At 40.7% G+C, this 22,471-nt stretch overlaps 1 protein-coding gene across 1 annotated transcript in view; it reads right to left on the reverse strand.

Annotated features, from left to right (window-relative positions):
• The window catches only part of ADAMTS12 (ADAM metallopeptidase with thrombospondin type 1 motif 12), a 149,001-nt gene extending 128,690 nt beyond the window's left edge, over positions 1-20,311 (reverse strand). The window contains exons 1-2 of the mRNA XM_015848413.2: positions 19,977-20,311; positions 14,047-14,405 (exon numbers count right to left, since the gene is read on the reverse strand). Of these exons, the coding sequence (XP_015703899.1) occupies positions 14,047-14,405; positions 19,977-20,088 (471 nt within the window). The 5' untranslated portion in view covers positions 20,089-20,311. The remainder of the gene's footprint in view (positions 1-14,046; positions 14,406-19,976) is intronic.
• Between the last annotated feature and the right edge of the window lie 2,160 nt (positions 20,312-22,471).

Genomic DNA, 22,471 nt, shown 5'->3' on the forward strand with positions numbered 1-22,471 from the left:
CTGCTCTGAGCACCCAAACCAATACTCTAGCTTTGCTAGAAACAAATCTCGAAAGGAAATCCTGAATCAGCAGATCCAGCTTCCAGTTCTCCATCAGATAAACTAAATCTCACATAAAAGAGCAGGACTGACTCAGACCAAAACCTCTCACCCTACCATTTCCAAGAACTGCCAAATGCAGATACCTAGAAAACAGTAAAATAGAATATGGTACATCCAATTCATTCTCCCTCCTCTTTCTTCAAGTGGTGATGTCTGTTCTGTTCTAAATAAAACACTGGACATATTTTTCCTCTGTTTTTCTTATCTATGATCATCTGTAAAAAACAGAAAATCTTCAGAATAGAGAAAACACACAGAACACTTATCCAAGAGTGAAAAATATAACTAAGTTTTGCGAACCTTTGTCTCTATAAGGAAGTGGAACATAAACAAGGTGGTTGGTTTACATATTAATATACCTGCCATTCAAGGTCCGTACAGTGTGTTTTTCTTGAGAAGTGTTACAATAATCAATTTAATTGGAGCAAGCACCATATTAAACAACATTCACATGCATTCCATGAAAAATCTATGTCAAAATCTGCTCTGGGATCTTCCCTGTAGAAGAACAGCCAAAAAGATAATGGTACTGGGTTGGAGATCACCTTTCATTCTAATGAAAAGCAAAACACTCTGAGCACTGTTGCAACACAAATTTGATAACCTAAAAGTTCACCTGGGTAAGAAGTCAGTATGTTTAGTCTCTCAATACCCTTTCAGCTCTTTTCTTGGAAGACAATAATAATTAATGCAGGCAGGGGCTTTTAGTTAGTCACAGCTAATTTACACTCAGTTTCATTCCCTCCTTAGATCTGGATTGCCTCTAGGAGTGATAATGGATGTTTAAGTTCTATTGCTCTCCTTGGCATCTTTCTTCTGAATTACTACTATTCTCAGACTTCTGAATGCTTCTTGAAAGCTAAGTGAAATCCATTTCCTCAGTTGATAGAGAACACTTAATTGGATAAACAAGTGGCATACTCTACCTGTGGCTTTGCTAGGAAGAAAAGAACCACGCACTTCTCTGTGTGAGAAGAAGCCCGTACTGCTCTAACTTATTCTTTTTCTGGCTGTTGGGACTGAAATCCTACTTAGAAGAAATAACAGTGGTTTCTCTGTGGGTTGTCATGCAAGAAACATTAAATATTCCCGTCATTTTTTTTGGTCAAATACCTGCTACCAGGCTTTATTTTATTTAGACTACATAAAGACATATCAAAAGCTGTCAAAGTAGTAAGCAACTCTAAATGGACAATTTAAAATCAGTTGGTAGTTATTAGGAAAATGAAGAAGGCTGCTCAAAAAATATGTAGACAATGCAGTTCAAATATTCTGTTATCATCATGGACACAGCCAGGACTTAAACACAGATGAAAATCTGAGGTCCTCAGAGGACAAAGAACCAAAATAAGAACCATCCAGATATCATATGGGTAGCAGAGCCAGAAAGACTGTTTTCAGAAGAAAACCTCAAACCTCATGGCAGCCGGGTGCTGTCATCTATGCAACACGCAATTCAAAACTGAAGATGAGAGCTTCTAAATCATCAAAAAGATATGTTGCAACAATACTCTGACTTCATGAAAAGCTGGCAAATACCTAATGCTGCGGGAACACAAGAATGGCTAGACATGGATTACAGCACAGAGCCCTTCAGACATGTATGCTCATATAAGAAGGCTGTAAGAAATATGCAAGGATGAAATGACACACTTCCATACAGACACTTCCTCAATCAAAGACCACATTCTCAGCACATACAAAGTCAACTTTTTCTCCACCAATTGCACATTTGATCTGTTTTCTATATCGCCATCCTGACTGTCTCACATTTACCCATCTTTCAAGATCAATTTAAGTGACAGATCGTGCCTCACAGCTGGTGAGATATAATTACTCATTAAGCAACAGAGCTTCCCTGTTACAGCCTCATCTCCTCCAGCCATTTCTTTTACTCTCAGCCACACACACACTTTAAAAGAAAAATCATAGGAATACTTCCTGATTCTGAAAACTCTAAAAAAACTCTCAATTTCTGTACCTTCAACAAGTTTTTGTTCAAGACAGTTTTTGCTTAGACCATTTTTCCTGCCATCTTGCCAGTGTTAATTTTAATTCCTTCCTTACCAACAATCACTGCATTTACAAGAAAAAAAAATTCAGTTTTCCATTCACTTATTTTTATTCTAAAAAAATTTTTATTTCAAAAAAATTATTTAACAAAGCTCCGTACTTTTCACATATCTATCTCTCTAACTACTTCCTTTCAGACCTTCGTCACTATCAAGCACTTTCCCTTTTGAAAATCATATGCACCCATAATAGAATGGATCTACAGAAACAAAAATCAGGACCATAAGCTGCAGTACAAGTTCACAGATACCAACTACTGCATGTAATTTTAACAGATCTAAAGAGTCCCAGCATTAAATTGAGTACTTTATTATGTTACTTGACATGGTATAAAAATGTTTTTTAACCTAGCAGAATGACATCTGACAGTCCACTGTGAAAAAAAAAAAAAAGAAAAAACAAAAGCAAAAAACAATCACACAGCAGATTCAGAAACATAAAATTCTTTCCTATTCAAAAATAATAGATATATGAAATTACAGTGCCTCATTAAGACAAGCACAGTTTCCTCTTCCTGTTTGTTTTGTGTGCTTTAACACAGAAGAAAGACTGGGAGGGGCAAATATTATATGCTTAATACCTGTATGGATAAAATGTATAGATAATTTTCCTTGATGGTATAGGGCCACAGATGAAAGTAGTAGTAGCTAGAGCATAGCGCAGATGAAATGCAGCAACCACATGGGTAATTTTACTTTGGCAGCTGGTACAATATGCCGTACTGCACAGCTGGCAAGGCAGGAGGAGAAGAAAACATTTCAGTGATGCTACAAGGAAACGTTTTATTTCATTCATGTTTTCCTCCTTTGTATATGGCACTTCAGTACAAAGCCACTGAGTATGAAGTGAAGTCATTATCACTCTAATTGCAGTGATAAACAGGCACTACATACAAGATATCTCCCCTATGCATCAGTAGGCAGGATTCACTGTGAATGTCCGTGAGTCAAGTTTGGAGCTCTTCTCTTCCAAGACATTCGATTTTCTCTTTCCTGAAGGAACAACATAGAGAAACCTGTTCATCCCAGAGATACCCTCTGTGTCCTCTGTGAGGCACACTGCTGGGATTCATTGGTTTTATTCTACATCCTGCTCCACATTATACCATAACCCACTTAGTCTGTCAGCCACCTGCCATCATACTGCACTCCTCTAGATGCGATTCTTTTTTTTTATAGCAATTGTGCTATAGAAAAGATATTTTAAAAAGAAAAGGAAAAAAAAAAAGTCACATTATGGAAAAAATGCAGTCCTCTCATGCATGAGTGCACTGCAAGAGCCAGGCATGTGATGTCTGCAGGTGCTTGCTCAACCCTCTGGCTTTCTTACACATTCCTCACCTGCCTTTTCTATGCCCAACTTCATGTCACTATTTGAAAACTTACAGCCTAGTATTGTACTCATAGCCTGCACAAAAAAGGGTCCAGCACTGCTTACTAAAGTGTCTAGGGACACCTATGATGTAAGACTGATGACCTTCTGGTGTACTAAAATATGTCATTACAAGCAAGTGAAAATCTTGAAAAGGACAGCCTAACTAAGTTTTGTTTTTTCATTTGAAGGACCTGAGGGGAAAACAAAAATGTAAAAAGTTTTGGAACTACACGCAGTTGTACAAACCATAAGCAACAATTCAGTTTAATACTCAAAACATCATGGAAACATTTGCTCAGGACCACTGCAATATAATTTGTTCTTCCACATTAGAGATGGAAATAAGAAGGATCATCTATTTCTTTTAATTTGTCTGCCCTTAAATACAGCCCAAAAGTAACAGGCACTCATTCAGGAACTGATTAATGAAGGTTTTGAGTTCAGAATAACCATTTGTTGTTATATTTCTGAATTCCAAGCACTTTAAAGCTGTAGATTTTTTTTTCTGTCAGTTCCTACCCCTTCCACTCCAAAACAGTGCAGACTGGGGTCATCTAAAAGAATATAATGAACCAGCTGGGAGAATTTTCCAGTAGTTTTCATAAGTCCAAAACACAGTGGATATCTTAGTTTTCATTTAGTAATGGTTTCCAAAGCTGAACTGAGAGACAAAATCCAACATAAAGTCTTAGTTTTAGATCTAACTGAATTTCCACTTGAAGTTATATGATGTGGGCATGTAGGAAAAGCAGAGTTGGGTTAAAAAGTCTTGTTATGTTCGGTGACGAAACTCTGCAAACTATATGTAGTTATTTGAAGTTACTACAAGTGTTTACTGATAGTCTATTCTTTGGCAGAGACTCCTCTCAAATGGTATCTATGAACTGCAGTGTAACAGTTCAGTAACAGTTAAAAACTATGTCTAGTATTATTTCTGCTACACAAATCCTCCTGGTGGGCTTGTATTTATAGTAAAACAAATTATTTATATTTCCTCTTGCAAATGTAGAAACATGTTAATTTCTAACAAAGGAATTGCTGCAAGAGGAAAATAAATTACTTAGAAATTGCTTTTTCCAAAAGCAAACAAGCTTTGTCCCCTAATACCTAATCCACTATTCGCTTGATCTGATCTAATCATAAAGACAGCGGACCTGGCCAGATCTTGATTCATTTCTTTAATAAAGTCAGACTCAGAGAATATCTGGGAGAATAGAAAATGAAGGCATAAACCACAGGTAACAAGAATGAAAAAAAAATATCTGCTTGTACTATTAAGTTCCATTAAGCTCCAGAGATATGGCCATGTAACGATGCTGCAAGGGAACCAAAGGCAGATCTCCCTCTTCATGGCAACTTTCCTTGCATTTAAATTTTGGATTAAAAACTAGAACCTGTTACACAGGATATAATATAGCTCTATCTTGCCTTTCCTTTTCATTTAAATGTCTCCTGGGATAGGAATCTGCTGACTGGAAAGAAATCTATAACAAACACTCTGATAAGTTGAGCTCAGAAACACAATCTATACAAAGACAAGCAGCAGCTCACATTTTAGTCTCTGAATACTCCTTTAACTACAGGTAACAAGTTACAGACATAGCTGCCCAGGAGGTGGTGAGCATTCATTTAATTGGTGACAATTCACCAAGAAGGCAGAGCACAAAGGTAGGATTTCACTACAGGTTGATGAAAAGTGGAATATTACGGCATGGTGAAGGGACAAAGGCAGCAGAGAAACAATCTCATCTGTGCATGTTAAGAGATAGGCTCTGACCTGCCTGCTGCTCTGGATAAACATGAGCCCAAGCTGACATCTTCATAGCAAGAGCTGCTTGTATACAGCTGCTTAACAGCTACCAAAATAGAAATATTAGGTTTTCAGAATCACCTGAAAACAAAAGGGTGGTTGTTTTTTTGTGTTTTGTTTTTTTTTTTTTTTACAGTCACAGCCACTGTAATCAATGTTTGATTGTTCATTCTCTCCTGTAAGACAGTAATTTCATAAGGCATTAAATGGAAGCTGAGAGAAAGCTTGGTAAAAAACAAGAAAAGTTACATCTAAATTGTTTTAAGTGTGCAAGGAAGCCCAAGAAAGTATCTGAAAGATGAAGCTGTTGAAGAGATTCAACAGAGAAAACATGCAAGAAATTTCATAACAAGTCTGATGAAAGCTGAAAACAAAAGCAAAGATGAACATATATATTTAAAATATGAATATATACATACATATTTGCATAAGCATACAAGATATTTAGGTCTCCTGTTAGCGTTTACAGGCAGACAAAAGCCTAAGCAGTCTGTTTGCCATCAGAACAACTTGGAAAACAATTGATGTATTTAAACATAGCCATTGCTTAGACAACACGACCAGATTAGTATTATTACTTAATTAGTTATTTTAGAAGCTTGCAATTTCAAATCAGTCTCTAACCAGAGCATGGTAGGGAGCCAGTGTGTACATAGAGCACATAATTATCCCATCCTAAATTAGTGGCTACTTGAAATCTGTTTCAATTTAAAAATGGATTGGGGAAGTCCTCAGCTTCTAGAGATACCCAATATATTTGGGCATGACACAATAATAACCAATACATACAACATCGCTGAAGTCTTCCTAATGCAAAAGCATTACATATGTGTAATATACATATAATAGCCCCTTTTACTGACTCAGCTCAGGGTCTGCAACTGCTCATTTCCAGCAGACGAACTGAGGAGGCAGGGTCTGATCTTCAGCAGAAGCCAAGCTCATAGAGCTGCACTGTAAGTAACTGTAAGTAACAGTAGTCATCTACCCTCTAAACATAAGCAGTGGAGATGGTGTATTTTGCTCTTTTGTTTATAACTCCCACTGCTGTTTATCACCTAACCTACTGCCATTGTCTATCTGCTCAGAACAGGAGCAAGACAAACTTCTCATGTTACTTCTGCTTTTCTTTTGAACAACTAGGAAATAAAAGGGCATACGATTGGTGAGATTTGTCCTTATTAATGCCACATTATATGCATCACAGTGTATGTAGGAAAGCATGAGTTCTTCCCCTTGTGCTCATCATCTGTGATTACATACAATGTATATGCTATGATGGGCAGCAGGTACAGCACATTGTTCATATGGCAACCAAGGAAAGCAACTCTGTTAATCCAAAAGCTTCCTTTCAGCATCATGAAAATGGATTTAAAAAGATTATACAGATAGCAAGAGCAATCAAATCCTGGTTTCTCCATAGATTTGCTTCTCACTTGCACCAGTTCCCCCTCTTAAACCTGTTTTCTCTAGTCTCTCTTGAATCTCTTCTTCCAGCTCCCGTCACTGCCAGCTGGGCCATGGGTAGCACTGCACCATCCTCAGCAGCAAGTCACAGTTCTGCTCAGTCACTGGCCAACCAGTGTATGTTCATCAGCCATTTCATTTATCAAAAAATCCTATCTGTCCCAGCACAATTTGCAAGAGCTTAGTATATGATTCCTCAGTTTCTCTTTCAGATCAGGCTGAGTTTGGCAAAAAAAAAAAAAAAAAAATCTTGCAAAGATACCACAAAACAGATAATTTTACAAACCTCATAGTATTACAAAATCAACCAGAAAAGGCATTAAGTATATTTTTTACTGCTAGGTTATGAACCTGTAGTCTGAAGTCACACACCCACAGCTTCCTCTAAGTGAATTATAAGCTTTTTATTAGGAACACCACGCATGAAATCATGAGTGGAGACTTCCAGGGAAAAAAATAAAAGAACACAAAACCACAGAAATACACACACAATTCATTAAAAAGACTCATGGAAACCAGAAACATGTTCGGAAAGCTCAGTTTTATAATGATATTCTAAATCACTTAGCAAGTAGTCACAGAGTTAAATAAGATAATAAGATTTCTTAAAACTATACAATAAATAACTTTTTTTCTGAAAATACAGAAGATGGACATCTTGAAGGAGCAAGGCAGTCTAATCCTGGGTACTCCATTCAAACCAGCTACTAGCAACTAATCTGTACCTAATCAGTCAATGACAGACTCACTGATATGTCACAACACTGTAAGAGCAGCAGCCAAACCCAGTTTCCAGGCTAGCAACATCATACTGGTCAAAGGTGACAAGGCCAAGACCAGGAGCCACCGACACAGCTGGATTCTCATGTATTGAGATCACGGATGAGATTCATTTGACCTGTCAATTAGAGTATTTTTGCGGACAAAAGAGTGGGGGGAAGGGAGCTGGCAGATGGATAAAGCTGGATTTCAAAGACAAAGAAAGGGAATGATGTTGAAGTACTGAAGTAAATGCCATTGAAAATTTGAATTATTTATCTGTTTAAAGAAAGCAAGCAGCACCCACAACACAGTCTGCTTTTTAATGTTTTTCATAGAAAAAATTAATAAACAAATGACAAAAACAAAAACCTGCAACATAAGCCAAGCAAGGAGAAAACCCAGATATTATTATTACATACAAAAGGGTGGAAAACAAACCATGACACAGGACAGATGCCCAGGGAACACTGGATTTACTGTGTGATTTCTTTCTGCTTACAGACTGTTCCAAGATAAGAAATGTACAGTAGATATTTAAGGGATTTAGGGAGTTACCGAGTAGGTCTTTCCCCCTTCACACATGACAGAACAAGCCAGGTTGCAACATTCAGACTTCGGAAAACTTCATTATATTTAGGCATGGAGGAATTCCCAGCCCCCAGAGGGAAAAAAAAAAACCAAAAAAACCAAAAGGTAGGCAGATCACTATCATGCCTGGCATTCTCCAGACTCCTCATTCATACATTTTAGCTCCAGTGTGTGGACAAGGCAGAAGAGGATGCTGTAGAGATTTCACCTGCCACACTTCCCACCACATCCACCATTCACCAAGTACTATAAGGATGGAGAACAGCAAAGAAAGAAGTGACAAATGCCCTTAAAGAAAGCAAAAGTAATGAGATAAGGGGAAGAGACCCCTGGAAAAACACTCGTGTACTAACCTCGAAGGACACTCTTTACAAGAACTGAGCTTCCTTGTTGAGGTAGCACAGCTGTAATATGCTTCAATTCATTACCATTAGCCACCAAAACTCCATGTTTTTTCAAATACGTTATGGGTCAGTACTTTTCCATGTGATGGGACAGCGCTCAATCAAATTTCATATGGCCATAAGAGAAACTTAAGGAGAAATGAAATGTGATCTTTCCCAAGGTGTACTTCTGTACTACCAAAACACTATCCACTTGTGAAGATCAAAATCCACTTGATCTTTAGGAGAAACAGTTTTATCACCCACAAGTGTACTACAACGGAATAGAAAGACATTGACGTTTTCTGGGCTAAAGAAACTAAATTTGCTCAAAAGGTGTTTTGCAAGGCTGTAGAGCTCCCTTTAATAGATTAATAAGCACATTCTTCACAACAAACAAACCTCACAAACTGGAAGATGTAGAGGTGGTTAGATGCTTTTGTCTATTACTTTAAAACAAAATGTTATTTAAATGTTCTAGGGATTTCTTTACCTCCTAATCTTCCCTAAGGAAAATGCTACCTTTGCAAAATCTGTCAACCTGGTGCAAGCTTTCTACATCCACAAGAGTGGAAAGTATAGACTAGTGGTATCAAACTAATCTCACAGAATACACTGTCAGTGCAATACTGTTGTGGTATCTGCTCAGAACAGTTCAACATGGGACAAAGATGATACTCTGCTGATCAACATGGCAAAGGTATCGCATGCTAAGTAGAAAAGCCTCCTTAGACAGCGATCATGCTGAGTTTTAAAGTTGAAGCAAGACTGAAAGAGAAAATGATATTGATGAATGGACAAGATTAAGAAAAAAGTTGGCACTCTGTTAGTGCTAGAGTTTGCTTTCAGGCCTCATACAGTGGTGCTATACCACAATAAGACATGAGCAAAAATCAACAACATTCTGCTTTTCAATGAAAAGCTTGCTGAAAACATCAGGGCACACACCAATCTGCAGAGAGAGGACCCACTTAGTACATCTCCCACCAGCTGCCATACAAAGAAAAGCTGTCACACAGCCGTCAAGAAGAGTTCACAGATGACTCTCCTGTATGTGTCTGGGCACAGAAGGAAAAACTGAGGAGGAGAAAATCTTCATAAAATTCCTGAGCACAAGCAGCAGATTTGACCCAATTCTATACAGCCAAGATGTCTGGTTTGCTTGCTCACCAATACCAAGGAAAAGCTGTGTGCTGATCTTGGGGAGGCAGGAGGAGGAATAAATAAGCAAACAGTACTTCGTGACTTTGTACAGCATTGCTGTTGCCTGGGCAGCAAACAACAGCAGCACTTCTGGTAAATAATCATGTCCGTCAGGACAGAGGCAACCTGCTGACCTATTCAATGCCACGCAAGGCCTAAGACTTTACCAGGTACAAGGTACAGATCATTTTTAATTTCCATGTTAATGTTCTTCCACTGCTCTTCCATTTCAATGATAATGCTTAAAGTCTTTGAAGATTTAAACATTACCAGATGCCCAACAGCAACTGTCCAGTGACAACAAGTGTCAAGGAAACAAAGCCTTTATGATCCTGTCAACTAAAAATTCTATAAACAGTGACTGAGCTATTGATGAACAAAAGAAGGCCTTGTTCCTAATGAAGAGGATGGATTACCAGAGAAAAATTAACTTCCCCCCTCTATAAGACTCAGTGCATGAACTCAGGATTCATTCATTCTACTTCTGAGCCTTGTTCCCCCCCATTCCCACTGAAAGGATAGGCTCACACAAACCTGAACTGCTACACAAGGACTAACACACAACTGAGAATTAAGGCATTAGTGTTAGGAAAAATTCATTGTGATGTTTTGCTGAAAGGCATTGTTGGAACAAAGCATTATTAGAAGTGTACCATATATGGCATGCCAAGACACGTCCAAATGTTATTTCTACAGTGGGACAAGAACTGAAACATTTCCTCCATTTACTTCCCCTTGCCAGCTTTCCCATACCAAGGAGATTTCATATCTGCTCTTCTCCCACATGCCACAAGTTTGAAGATTCCCAAGCTAAAAAGCACCATATTGACAGCAATCAGGTGGAAAGACTTTCCCCACCTTTCAAAAGCATTGCTTCTCTTTCTCAATCATTAGTTCATAGAATCACAGAACAGCTTGGGCTAAAAGGGACCTCCAAGATCATCTAGTTCCAGTGCCTCTGCCATGGGCAGGGTTGCCATCCACTAGATCAGAAGGCTCAGGATCCATCAAGTCCAGCCTTGAATGTTTCCAGGGAGAGGAAATCCACAACTTCCCTGGGCAGCCTGTGACAGTGACTCACCAGCCTCTGTGTGAAGAATTTCTTCCTAACATCTAACCTAAACCTTTAAATCCATCCCCGCTTGTCCTATCACTATCTACCTGTCTAAAAATTTAGTATCCCTCCTGCTAGTAAGCTTCTTTCATGTATTGGAAGATCACAAAGCGGTCACTCTAGGGACTTCTCCAAGCTAAACAATCCCAGCTCCCTCAGCTTTTCATCACAGGAGAGGTGTTCCAGCCTTCTGATCATCTTAGTGGCCCTCCTCTAGATCCGCTCCAATAGCTCTGCATGTTTTCTGCACTGGGGACTCCAGGCCTGGACATAGTACTCCAGATGGGGCCTCATACTTGTTAATGTGACTCAGAAACTCCACTGAAAACTATAGTTGCTCAGTCTATTCACATGGTTTATTCAAGAGAAAATTGGATTGTGATATATGTTACAAATAAGAGTTATATAATCACTGCATGAGTGATGCTCAAAACTGCAGTGACAATGGAAGTAGGAACATATTTCAAAGTAAAAGCAAAAAGGAGATAAATTAGCTCATGAGGAAGAAGGCCACCATAAATCAGCTCATAAACCTCAGGTTTTTATCCTGAAAATGAGATTGTCAATGAGAGTCAATGGTTTCTGGGCCATCTGGGCCCAGTTCCGAGACTAACGGGGCACGGGGACCCATGGACTCATGCCTCAGGAAAGGGGGAAGTGGGAAGGGAAGAACGGGTACAGAGATAGGCCTAAAAATAAAACAGTGGCAGTGATCTGAGAAGGAAAATTAAATAACTAACTATTACATTGGAATGTAAGATAACACAACGTAATACAATAAAATTGGAATTGGAGCAATTCCAATTGTGAGAGTGTGTCCAAAAAGCACATGGCCTTACTCTAACGCTGAAGTGAGGTGGCTAGGTAGTGCACACATTGCAGGGATAAGGAGCAAAAGGGAAAAAAAGGGGGGCACATGCTGTGACTTGCAAACAGTTTTATCTTTCCCTCTGAACAGAAAACAGAAACACAAAGTCCCCTGGGGTATGTAGTTCTCCTGTTCTGAGAACCAGGTACCCAGAAAATTGGCAGTCCATGGAACTGGAGCATTAATTCTTTAACTCCCAGTGCACTACATGATGCTATGATGCAGAATACCCATAACAATAATCATAAAATCAGGACAATTTCTCAATGCTGATAAGAAAACATTAATATGGTTTCATGTGATGTAGTCTCTTACAAAGAATCAGGGGGAGGACAAGAAAAATGGCATTCCTGTGCTTGTGGAGCTTACTGATATTAAGAGATTCAGGCCCAACTCCTACTGCAACTTCTTCAGAATTCAGTGACTTTCAAACTTCATAAATCACCCCCATCAAAGCTATAGTGGTTTTCCCCTGAGGCCACTTGCAATCTGAATTAATTTATGATTCTGCATTTTCAAAGTTTCACTTTTAAAAAAAAAAAAAAGAGAGAGAGAGACTACTTTTCAGATACAGGTGCTTTGTCAAAAATCCCCCAGCCTGTCTTCTAGCCAACTGTTTTGAAAAAACTCAAATCAGAGTAAACCTCAAAAAGTTTGTAACTGCAATGGAATGGTCATTTTGAAACATATTATTAAGCCGACTTTATGGTTTAATTTAAGAAATCATTCTTTAAATCCTTACTGTGGACAAAATACTCCAGAAGGCATAGAGAAGTTCTATTGTTTCATTTTCAAATTATCAATCTAATGGTGACTAACCAGGATGTTTCATCAAAGCACAGGACAAATTAACCAAAGAAGCTAATCTTATATTCATACCACCTTTACCTTAGAGACCCTTAAACCATAAGGAGATTTAGGGAACTTTTCATAACTTGGTCCCCACTGGAAGAATTTCTAAGAAGACTCCTGATGTCCATCCTGGCTGGGATTGACCAAGTAATGGTCTACTTCTCCAGGCAATACCCAGAACTGTTGGTTTCAGCTGTGTGATATTCCAAAGTTTCCATGTTCATCTACACCATACATCTTCATATTACTCTTCAGACACTACTAGTATATTTTGAGTTCCCAAAGCTGCTGGCAGATTCATGCTTCACAATGGAAAGGAATTAACTTGGATACTAATAGGTTGGCAGAGAACAGATGTACTTTACAGATACTCACCTTGGTGAGGAATTCAGGCCAAAGAGTGAATCATCGTTCCTTAGCCTGTTCCAGACTGAGATGCATTGGTCAAGAGGGGTCAATGTGCTGCTCTACCCATTTTAAACTACTGCCATTTATCACACTAGGATCAAGGCTTTAAAGCACCCGCAGGCTGCACATACTGCCTGAGTACTCCATTCTGCTTGTATACTCCAAGTGTCCTTTGCCTTTTGCCTCTCACACACTATCTGCCATTTTACACTGCAAAACATCACCTTGTTCACATCCAGGCACTTTGTCTCCTGTTCCCCTCCACAAGATATATACAGCCTCTTCCTCTTGAACTAGAAACCTGAGCTACAGTATTGATAAAAGACAAAGTGTAACAAAAACAAGGATTCCACTTCCTTATATCTCACTTTGAGACACAGACTACTGTGCTCTAGACTTGTAACTATTCCTTTGAATGAAAGATGCCTACATTTGATTCAGTTTTGAATTTAAAGCCCTAGCTAAGTTTCCATCTACTCAACCATCTATTTTTGAAGTTGCAATGCCATTCTTCCATCTGTCCCCACCTACAACCTGCTGATTTGGTTTGTAAAGAAGTACTGGTGCACCTGAGCTACATTCCTTTTAGAAGAAACTAAAGCTTTGCCATCCAGGTGCACAGCAAAGGCATTCCAACTACTAGAAGGTTCAAAACAATAAGTATATATTTAAACTGTTTCAAATCATAGAAAAATGTTCTGAGTACTAAAGGAAAACAACAACAACAAAAACAGTTAGCTAAAAGTAATCACCAAGGGTCCTCAGCTTCAGCTTTTGACTTCCAGTTCCTCTTCTTCAGAAACAGCTCTCAAAACACTGAATTGATTCTTCTAGAGGATTGTGTCACTAAAATTTTGGATAGGCTCATTTAGTTTTTAAGCACACACATCCATATATAAATGCTCCACACAGTTCCAATGACACCAAAATTAGTCCTGAACCCATTAGGTTGGGGCAATCCCAGGTACATGAAACTTGATGATCATTGTGGTCCTTTTCAACCCAGGCCATTCTGTGATTCTATGATTCTATGATTACTTACCAAGCCGTTGCAAGTGCTGATTGCTGCTGTTCCACTCCCAGAACCTGCTTGCAATACTGTGCCAATAAAGTGGCAAGGAACTCCTGAGTGGACTTCAATCTTCGCACGACTATGGTTGCCACGTCTCCTCTCTATTACATAGTTGTGGGAAAGAAATCCCATGTGGATAGTCAAGTTGAAAAACAGATCCTTCTCCTTGTGGTTAATTTTATAATATATTGCATTCTCTTTGCCGAGATCTCTCTTCTTTCTTGTGTTTGAGATGTGATGGTGTACATTAAAAGAAACAAAATGCCCATTTTCATCTACTCTTGCTGGATTAACAACTTCATATTCTTGCAGTGTCTTGATAAATTGCCCTGAAATGAATGTGGAAAAAACAAAGAAAAATGGGTAAATGCAATCCTGTTCAGAGATCATGTGGTTTAAAGGAAAACTCAAGAGTGACAGCAGTCTACCAAGCCATCCTACTGGCACAAGAGCAGACACTCTGTATCTTGCATACCCAGCACAAAAGGCTCTGATCAAGGAGATGATCTCTACACATTCAGAAACCTTAAGTAGGAGACAGAGGTTACAAATTATGAAAAATAAAAGAAAACACTACTAAGTGGTTTGGTGGGCTACAGGAATAGCAAGAACATCAGTAGCATCAGCTTTGGCAGATGCTTCCGCAGTGAGAGGAATTTTAAAGGATAAGACTGGATACCTTATCAGGAACTAGAAGAAGAAACAGGAACCAGCAGATGAAAGCATCACTGGCTTTCTTGTCCACTGCTATGTTACAATACAGCTGTTTTTGACTTCTTGCTGTAGTGTTTTGTTTGTTTTTCTTAATTAATTTAAACCTTAAAAGTCCCAAGCAAATAATAAAACTATGTAAAATGTAATCATAAGAGATCATATCCTAAAAGAAGGATCTTCAACCTGGCATAATTGACTTCAGTCCAAGAAATCACAGGCTGAATATAAAAAAGAAATTGTGAGGATGCATGTTACTTCAATTTCTCCTTTCTCAGTCACTCATTCAAAGTGATTACATCTCATTTATCATGGTGTTTAGTTGAAGGAGCAGGAGCTCAAGTGATTTTTTGTTCTACCTTCAGGGGAAGTGAGGGACACAGAGCAGGCCTGGAAAGTACAAGCAATGAATAAATGGCTCAGAGGCTGGTGTCAAACCAGAAACTTTGGGTTCTTTGACCATGGGACAGTTTACTCAGCCCCTGGCCTGCTGTCCATCCATGGAACCTGCCTATCTCAAAGGGGGCAACAAATCCTAGTGCAGGAGCTAGCGGGGCTTATTGAAAGAGCTTTAAACTAGCTATGACAGGGGAAGGGGATGAAACAGGGCTTACAAGAGATGAGCCTAGGGGAACAGTGCTTGAGCTGGGGGTGAGGCAGATGACTCAGCTGAAGTGCATGTACACCATGCACACATCATAGGCAGCAAGCAGGAGGAGCTGGAAGTGATGCATAAGGTGAACCATAAACTAGTTGCTATTACCAAAACATGGTGGGACCAATCTCATGACTGGAGTGCTGTGATGGATGGTTACAAGCTCTTCAGAAGGAACAGACGAGGAAAGAAGCGTGGTGGTGTAGCCCTTTATATTGAAGATTGTTTTGATGTTGAAGAGCTTGGGGTTGCACTCACTCTCTTGGGAGACTTCAGCTTCCCTGATATATATTGAGAATATAACACAGCACAGAGGAAGCAGTCCAAGAGGTTTCTAGAGTGTGTGGAAGATAGCTTCCTTATGCAGCTGGTAGAAGAGCCTGCCAGGGGTGGTGCCCTGCTAGACCTGCTCTTCACTAACAGTGAAGGACTGTTGACTGATATGAAGGCTAGGGAATGTCTTGGCAGAGCAACCATGAAATTATAGCATTCTCTGTTCTTGGAGATGTCAGAAGACTGACTGGAAAAACTGCTCTCTTGAACTTTGACCTGTTCAGGATGCTTGTTGCAGGGGTCTCTTGGGAGTCACTCCATAAGGGTTAAGGGGTCCAGGAAGCCTGGACACTTCTCAAGATGGAAATATTAAAAGCACAAGAGCAGGCTGTCCCTGAATGCTGTAAGGTGAGCCGTAAGGGAAGACTGGTATGGATGAACCAGGAACTATTGTTGAGACTCTGGAAGAAAAAGAGGATCTATGTCCTCTGGAAGCAGGGACAGGCTACATTGGGAGATTACAAGGAAGTTGCTAAGGTATTCTGGGTAGAAGCTAGGAAGGCAAAAGACCAACTCAAATTTAGATTGGCCACTACAGTAAAAGAGAATAGGAAATCCTTTTACATATATATCAGTAGTAAGAGAACCAAGGAAAATGTCCACCCTTTACTTGATGCAGCAGGGAATGTGGCCGCTGAGGATAAGAAGGCTGAGGTCCTCGATACCTCAGAGGTATCAGCACTGTGGGAAATCAGAGGTTGAAAACTAAACCCACACACTCTTGACTAGAGTTTATGCAGCCTGTTGACAGCACAGCAGGTGTCTGCTGCCTGACAATTTAGCAGCTGAAGCTACACTGGGGTCCCCCTCCCTTCATCACATACCAGTGCAAAAGAAGAATGAGCACCAGGAAGAGAGAAAAAACCCAATAATACACCTTACCTGCAGATGCTGTTACAAAATTTCTGTGTATTTTCCGCCATGTCTTATACTGTGCAATCAAAAGCAGGGTGAGTAGTGTGTCCTGGAAGATCAAGCTCCCATTTCCCTGCTTTTCAACCCAGTTCAATCGAATAAAAGCCAGAAGCCGAAAAGCCAAAAGCCAGAACAATCAAATAAAAGCCCCAAAGGAAGTCTTAGTGGTTTGCCATCACTGGACAGTGTTACTCTGCTTGATGACTCGACCTTAATTTGTTGTGGTTCAACTGTTTGGCTCTGCTCAAAACCAAAGGCTTGTGGTCTTGGACTTCAAATTATTTGAGGAAGTTTCTTATTTTGTCAGTATAGTAATTAGTGTGCAAAAGTTAGGGCAATTTAGACATCATCAGGAAAACTAGAAATGATACATAAGTATCTGTTGACAACGGGGTTATCAAAGCAGAGAAATCTAACTTCTTGCACCCACTCTTTCAATACTCATGTCTGAATGCTAGCCACTGGAGAGTGAAATTAGGCTGAAATAATATTATACAATAATATAACCACAGAAATGAATTATTAAAAAGTCTGCAAAAGACCACAGGGAATAAGATTACAACACAATGAAGTTTAACAAGATGAGGTGAAAGGTACTTCTGCAAGTAATCATTATCAATGTTAGCAGAGGCAAACCTATCAATATTAGAACAATTTGCTGAGCTCCATGCTAAGGCTAACCTCTCAAACAGAAGATGAGAGTCTTAAACAAAGATAGGAGACACAATTTTGATAATGACTTTTTGCACTTCTGGGAAAGGATAACAATAAAAAGGAAGCAGTAACTGACAGAATAACTTCACACATGCAGTCCACACCTGAGAAGAAACCCTAACACACTTCAGAAGAATAAGGGCTGTAATCTTCAACACTGACTTCCTCCCTCCTTGTTCTCCAGGGAAGCCTGGACCACCAAGTGACCCTGCTTAGGATTTGCAGGCCAGGAAATAGAAGATCTCCATTTAGGCTTGTAGAGCACCAGTGTGGAGAATATTTTGTCTTCCCACAACTGCCATTTGGGCATTCTGGCTTGCATCATTGCCTTAAGCAGGACCACAGCATCACATTAAGCAGGACACATATGATCATTCAGTTCTTTGCCTTGGAACCACAGCGCACACAAGGGACATTTCAGACTGATGGACTGACAAGCCCCAGGTCCATAGGGCTTGCATTAAGAATCTAAGAATTGATTTAGTCATTTGAGGAACCCTCCCTACAGACCCTGCTATTTCTGTGACTTGACAAACATCTGACAATACTTAAAACCAGTGCTGTCTACTCTACTCCTGTGTGGATTCAAACTCACAACAGAGTACTGCCTATATTAAGAAGTGCTGTACACAGATAAACAGGGGAAAAAAGCAGTCATGGTCTGTCACGTGGAACAGAAAATGTACAATTTATTTTAGAAGGAAAATACGTTCTTCGGAAAACATTCCTTTAAAATGTGACGCATCATCACTCGCATTGACTCATCTTCATCTTTGTAGTCCATCCACATCTGCCCTTCAGACCATATGATCCTCTGGGATATGAAATAGTGTTGCTCATGTTTGGCAGGAGACGTCATGAGCCAAAGAAAGGCTCTGCACACAGGAAATAGCCACCCAGGGAGGCCTTGGTCATGCAGAACATTACCTGTCTAATCAGACACACCCATGGATGCCAAGTGAACATACACACATAACACCCATGCTGTTTCAGTCATAGTTCTTGCACACTTCGCACTTATCTCTATCTGCACTCTGTCTTCCTCAGGAAAAGAATAACATTTTGAATTGTCCCCTTATGCAAAGTTTATTAAATCCTATGATTTGATGTCTATAAAATTTAGTTAATTCTACATCCATTTCTAAATACCTGGGAAATAAACAGCTAAGAAGTGCGAATGCAGCTATCCCTGTCGTGTCTGAGGGACAGAAATGAAGTGATTGTATTTGATCAGTCGAAGTGAATCCAACAGAAACTAACTTCAGGATAGCTGTTCTTCACTTTCCAAAAAGTTCATTTGACAACCATTTCTTTCCAACATCTCCAAGGGACACAGAAGACTTTCTCTGTGTTCACACTCATCCGCTGACAGCACTACACGTGTTGATTCAATCAGGAAGACTTTCACAAAACAAAATTTTCTCCTACTCTTTCAAGACTTTGATGACTTGGCAGCATCTTCCAGCTAATGACTTTCTTCCCTTGGGAACTGCTTCTCTTAACACTCCTTAAACTGGAAACAGTATAGAATTCCTAAGTTACACTACCCTAGATGTCCAGCAGCTCTGAATGGCTATGGTGAAGTTAAGCCACCTGTGGAAGTCACCTGATGGCCAAGGAGTGTTTGATGAGAGGCTTCTCTAGCATACAAATACTCAACCTTAACCCACTGTCCTCACTGTACACAGAATCATAGAATCATTAAGGCTGGTAAGACAGGTAGGAACACTAAGTCCAACTACAGGCCCATCACCAGAATGCCCTCTAAGCCCCAAGTGCCACATCTCCACAGTTCTTGAACATGTCCAGGGAGGGTGACTCCATCACCTACCTGTTCTGAGGCAAAGTATTTCCTAATATCCAACCTGAACCCCTCTGGAACAACATGAAGTCATCACCTCTCATTCTAATGAAGATGAAGGGTGAAGGAGTTGGTACCTGTTGAGTTGTGGGTGTGGTATACCTCTCATGATAAGCCTTACTCTGCAAATGTTTGGCAGATGCAAATGTATGGGATTCATTCTTGGCTGCTTTTTTTTCCCCCTCATCTGGAAAAGCAAAACTTCTGTGTCTTACCCTAACAAAGCTAGGCTATATCCTGTTAAAACCAATAAATGCTGCTGCAGTACAGAAGTGATAGAAATAATTAAAGAGTAAGCTTTTTCAGTTTAGTAGTAAGAAATGACACTGTTAATTAGGAAGATGGTTCCTAACGAGGAACATGAACGAAACATGGGATGTGCAATGCCTTTATCTACATACTCAGTGACTTCCAAAAAGCAACAGGAAGGCACAACCAGAGCTGCGCTTTACTCCTGTAAAAGTTTAATTCAAACTCTCACCGGCAGCACACGGGCAGAGTCCGGAGCTCACGCTCCGCAACAGCACAGCACCGACAGAACCACGGCGGGGCCGGAGCACGGCGTATTTCAGCCTCTCCTGCCTGGGTAATTCCATAAAAACAGCAAACCCGGAGCAAGGCTGCCCGGCGGGGAACCAGCGGAGCCCGCCCCGGCCGCCTCCCTTCATCCCTCCTTCCCTCCGGAGCTCTCTCCGCCCGCGTGCCACCGACCTTGCCTTTCGTCGGGGAAGATCGACCCGCCCGTCCCGCACAGCGCCGGGACGTGAAGGACGAGGATCCAGAAGGAGCCGCTCGCCGCCCATCTCGGCGGGACGCATGGCATGGTGCGGGAGGGGAGCGCTCAGCCGGGCCGCGGCATGGCCGGGCAGCGGCGGAGCGGCCTCCCGGCACCGCCCGCACTCCGGAGCCGCTCCCCAGAAGGGCTGCGCGGGGCCGTCCCGGTGTCTGATTTCTGCCGGCAGAGGAAGGAGGGCCGGGGGGGAAGGGAGATGCTGACGGGTTCACCCCCCTCCCCGCGCCTCGGAGCCGCCGGGGTTCACGCGCCCGAGAGGAGCGGAGCGAACCGGACCGGCGGCGGGCGGGGGCTGCCGGCCTCTCCGCCCGTCTCATGCAGCGCCGGCCGTGGGGAGGGCCAACCCGGGCGACCCTCTCGGGTCTCCACTGAAAGACCGTGGGAAGGAAGCTGCTCCTCATCCTCGGTCCAGTAGGGCAGCCCCGCTCACATGGACAAGAACTACACCTAACAGGAAAGCACTGTATCCGGTATCATAGTATCATAGTATCATAGTCTCGTGCGGGTTGGAAGGGACCTTAGAGATCATCGATGTAATGTGTATGTAATGTGTTTTCCACCGAAGAGGCAATACCTGAGAAGCTGGAAGATGCCCAAAGGCCACTGAGCACCTGGCACCTCAGCAACCATGGGGCAGCTTCCTTATAGTTTCTATCACACTAGCTCTGCCCCATCTGGTCCATCGTGGGGAAGGCTTCTAGTCACCTTAACATCTGCATTTTTAACTGGGTGCTCTCTACACTTCACCAAGGATTACTAAATGCAGCCCCTGCCTCACAGAATCATAGAATGTTTTGGACTGGAAGGGATCTCAGAGATCATCCTGATAAAGTTTGTAGCAACATAGTTAAGCTTGGTAAGCCCCTTGGTGAATAACTGTGTAGTTTGTTTAGACAAAGGGAAGGGGCTGTGCTTTTGTATTGGTTAGGTAATGGTGATGTACTAGTACCAAGCAGAGAGTGGAAGTTCTTTAAATCTTTGTATTGAATAGGTAGGAGTAGTTCTGCTTTGGATCTATTAGCTGTGAAAGCAAGTAATGAATATGAATATATCTCTGGGAAAACTTCTGCATGTGTGTATATAAACAGAAGACCTTTTGTGGAAGGTATGCATAACAGGAGGAGTTCATCCTCCACGCGCACCCAGTGCTGAGAATAGAGAATGCCTGCCTTCCAACCCTCCAACTTTAGTCTTAGGGAGTTTCCTGATCAACCAATTAATGGCATCCATCCAGTTCCAATCCCTGCCATGTGCTGGTTGCCACCACCAGCTCAGGCTGCCCACAATCTCATCCAGCCCGGCCTTCAGCACCTCCAGTGTTGGGGCACCACAGCTCTCAGGGCAGCAGTGCCAGCGCCTCACTGCCCTCTGAGTAAAGAATTTCTTCTTAACTCACACTTAACTGCAAACATCTCTCAAACTCCAGAGGACAAAAATGCAAGAAAGAGTTAAAAATCCAAGGATTTCCAAATGAGTTAGAAATGTGGTTTCTCCCAAGCTAGGGCCACGATAACTCCGGAAACAAGATATATTTGTGAAAGAGTAGCAATATTTTATTTGTGAGTCATAATGTGCTCTCTTCTGGCTAACAGAATGTCAAATGGAATGGCACAGACTTTGCAGAATAGAGTGATTTTGTGTAATGTTTGATATTCTAGCACTTGCCAAAAGAATTTTTTTTCTTTGGACCACAGTTATTTAATACAACAGTATTTTACATATGAGTCTTTTATGTTGAAGTGACAAATTCCCTGATGCACTTGCCATTAGGAGGTTTTTTTAATATTCTATTCACATACTGGGCACTGGACTGTTCCGTGACATTTGAAATTGTAGCTTATTTAGCTCTCTGTCAGCACATCACTAAAATTAATTTAAAAGAATGTGTGACCTGAAATCAATATGAAGTCTTTAAAACTTAACATTTAAAAAAAATAAGTTTTTAATTTTTTTTTTATTATTTTGAATAAATTGGAGAATAAGGACATGCCTACAGCAGAATTAAAAGGAAAAGAACTAAAATGAGCAGAACTGACTACAAGTGCTGGAGAGAAGGGGTGAAAGTTCAAGGGATGGGCATGTGTAAACAAACTCCTGGTTTGGAAAACTTACTGAAGGCATTCAGAAAAAAACACTCTTCTGCATGAGGAACGAAAAAGTTTATTTGCTAGAATTTTCACTCATCTGCTTGTTTCCTGTATCTGGGAATAGGCAATTAATATTTTGTGTAGGATCCCACACTTGGTTTCTTCAGCAGGAGAAGTTTATTCCCATTGCCCATCATTCTCTTACATCATGTGGCATTTTTCCTCCTGCTTTTTTTTTTTTTTTTTTTTTTTCCCTCCAAAACTACAGAGCTTGTACTGGTTTAACTCTCTCAGCTTTGTATGTTTTCTTCTCTAATATCTTTTCT

Source organism: Coturnix japonica, chromosome Z (genome assembly GCF_001577835.2).
Source record: "Coturnix japonica isolate 7356 chromosome Z, Coturnix japonica 2.1, whole genome shotgun sequence".
In the NCBI taxonomy this organism is placed as follows: domain Eukaryota; kingdom Metazoa; phylum Chordata; class Aves; order Galliformes; family Phasianidae; genus Coturnix; species Coturnix japonica.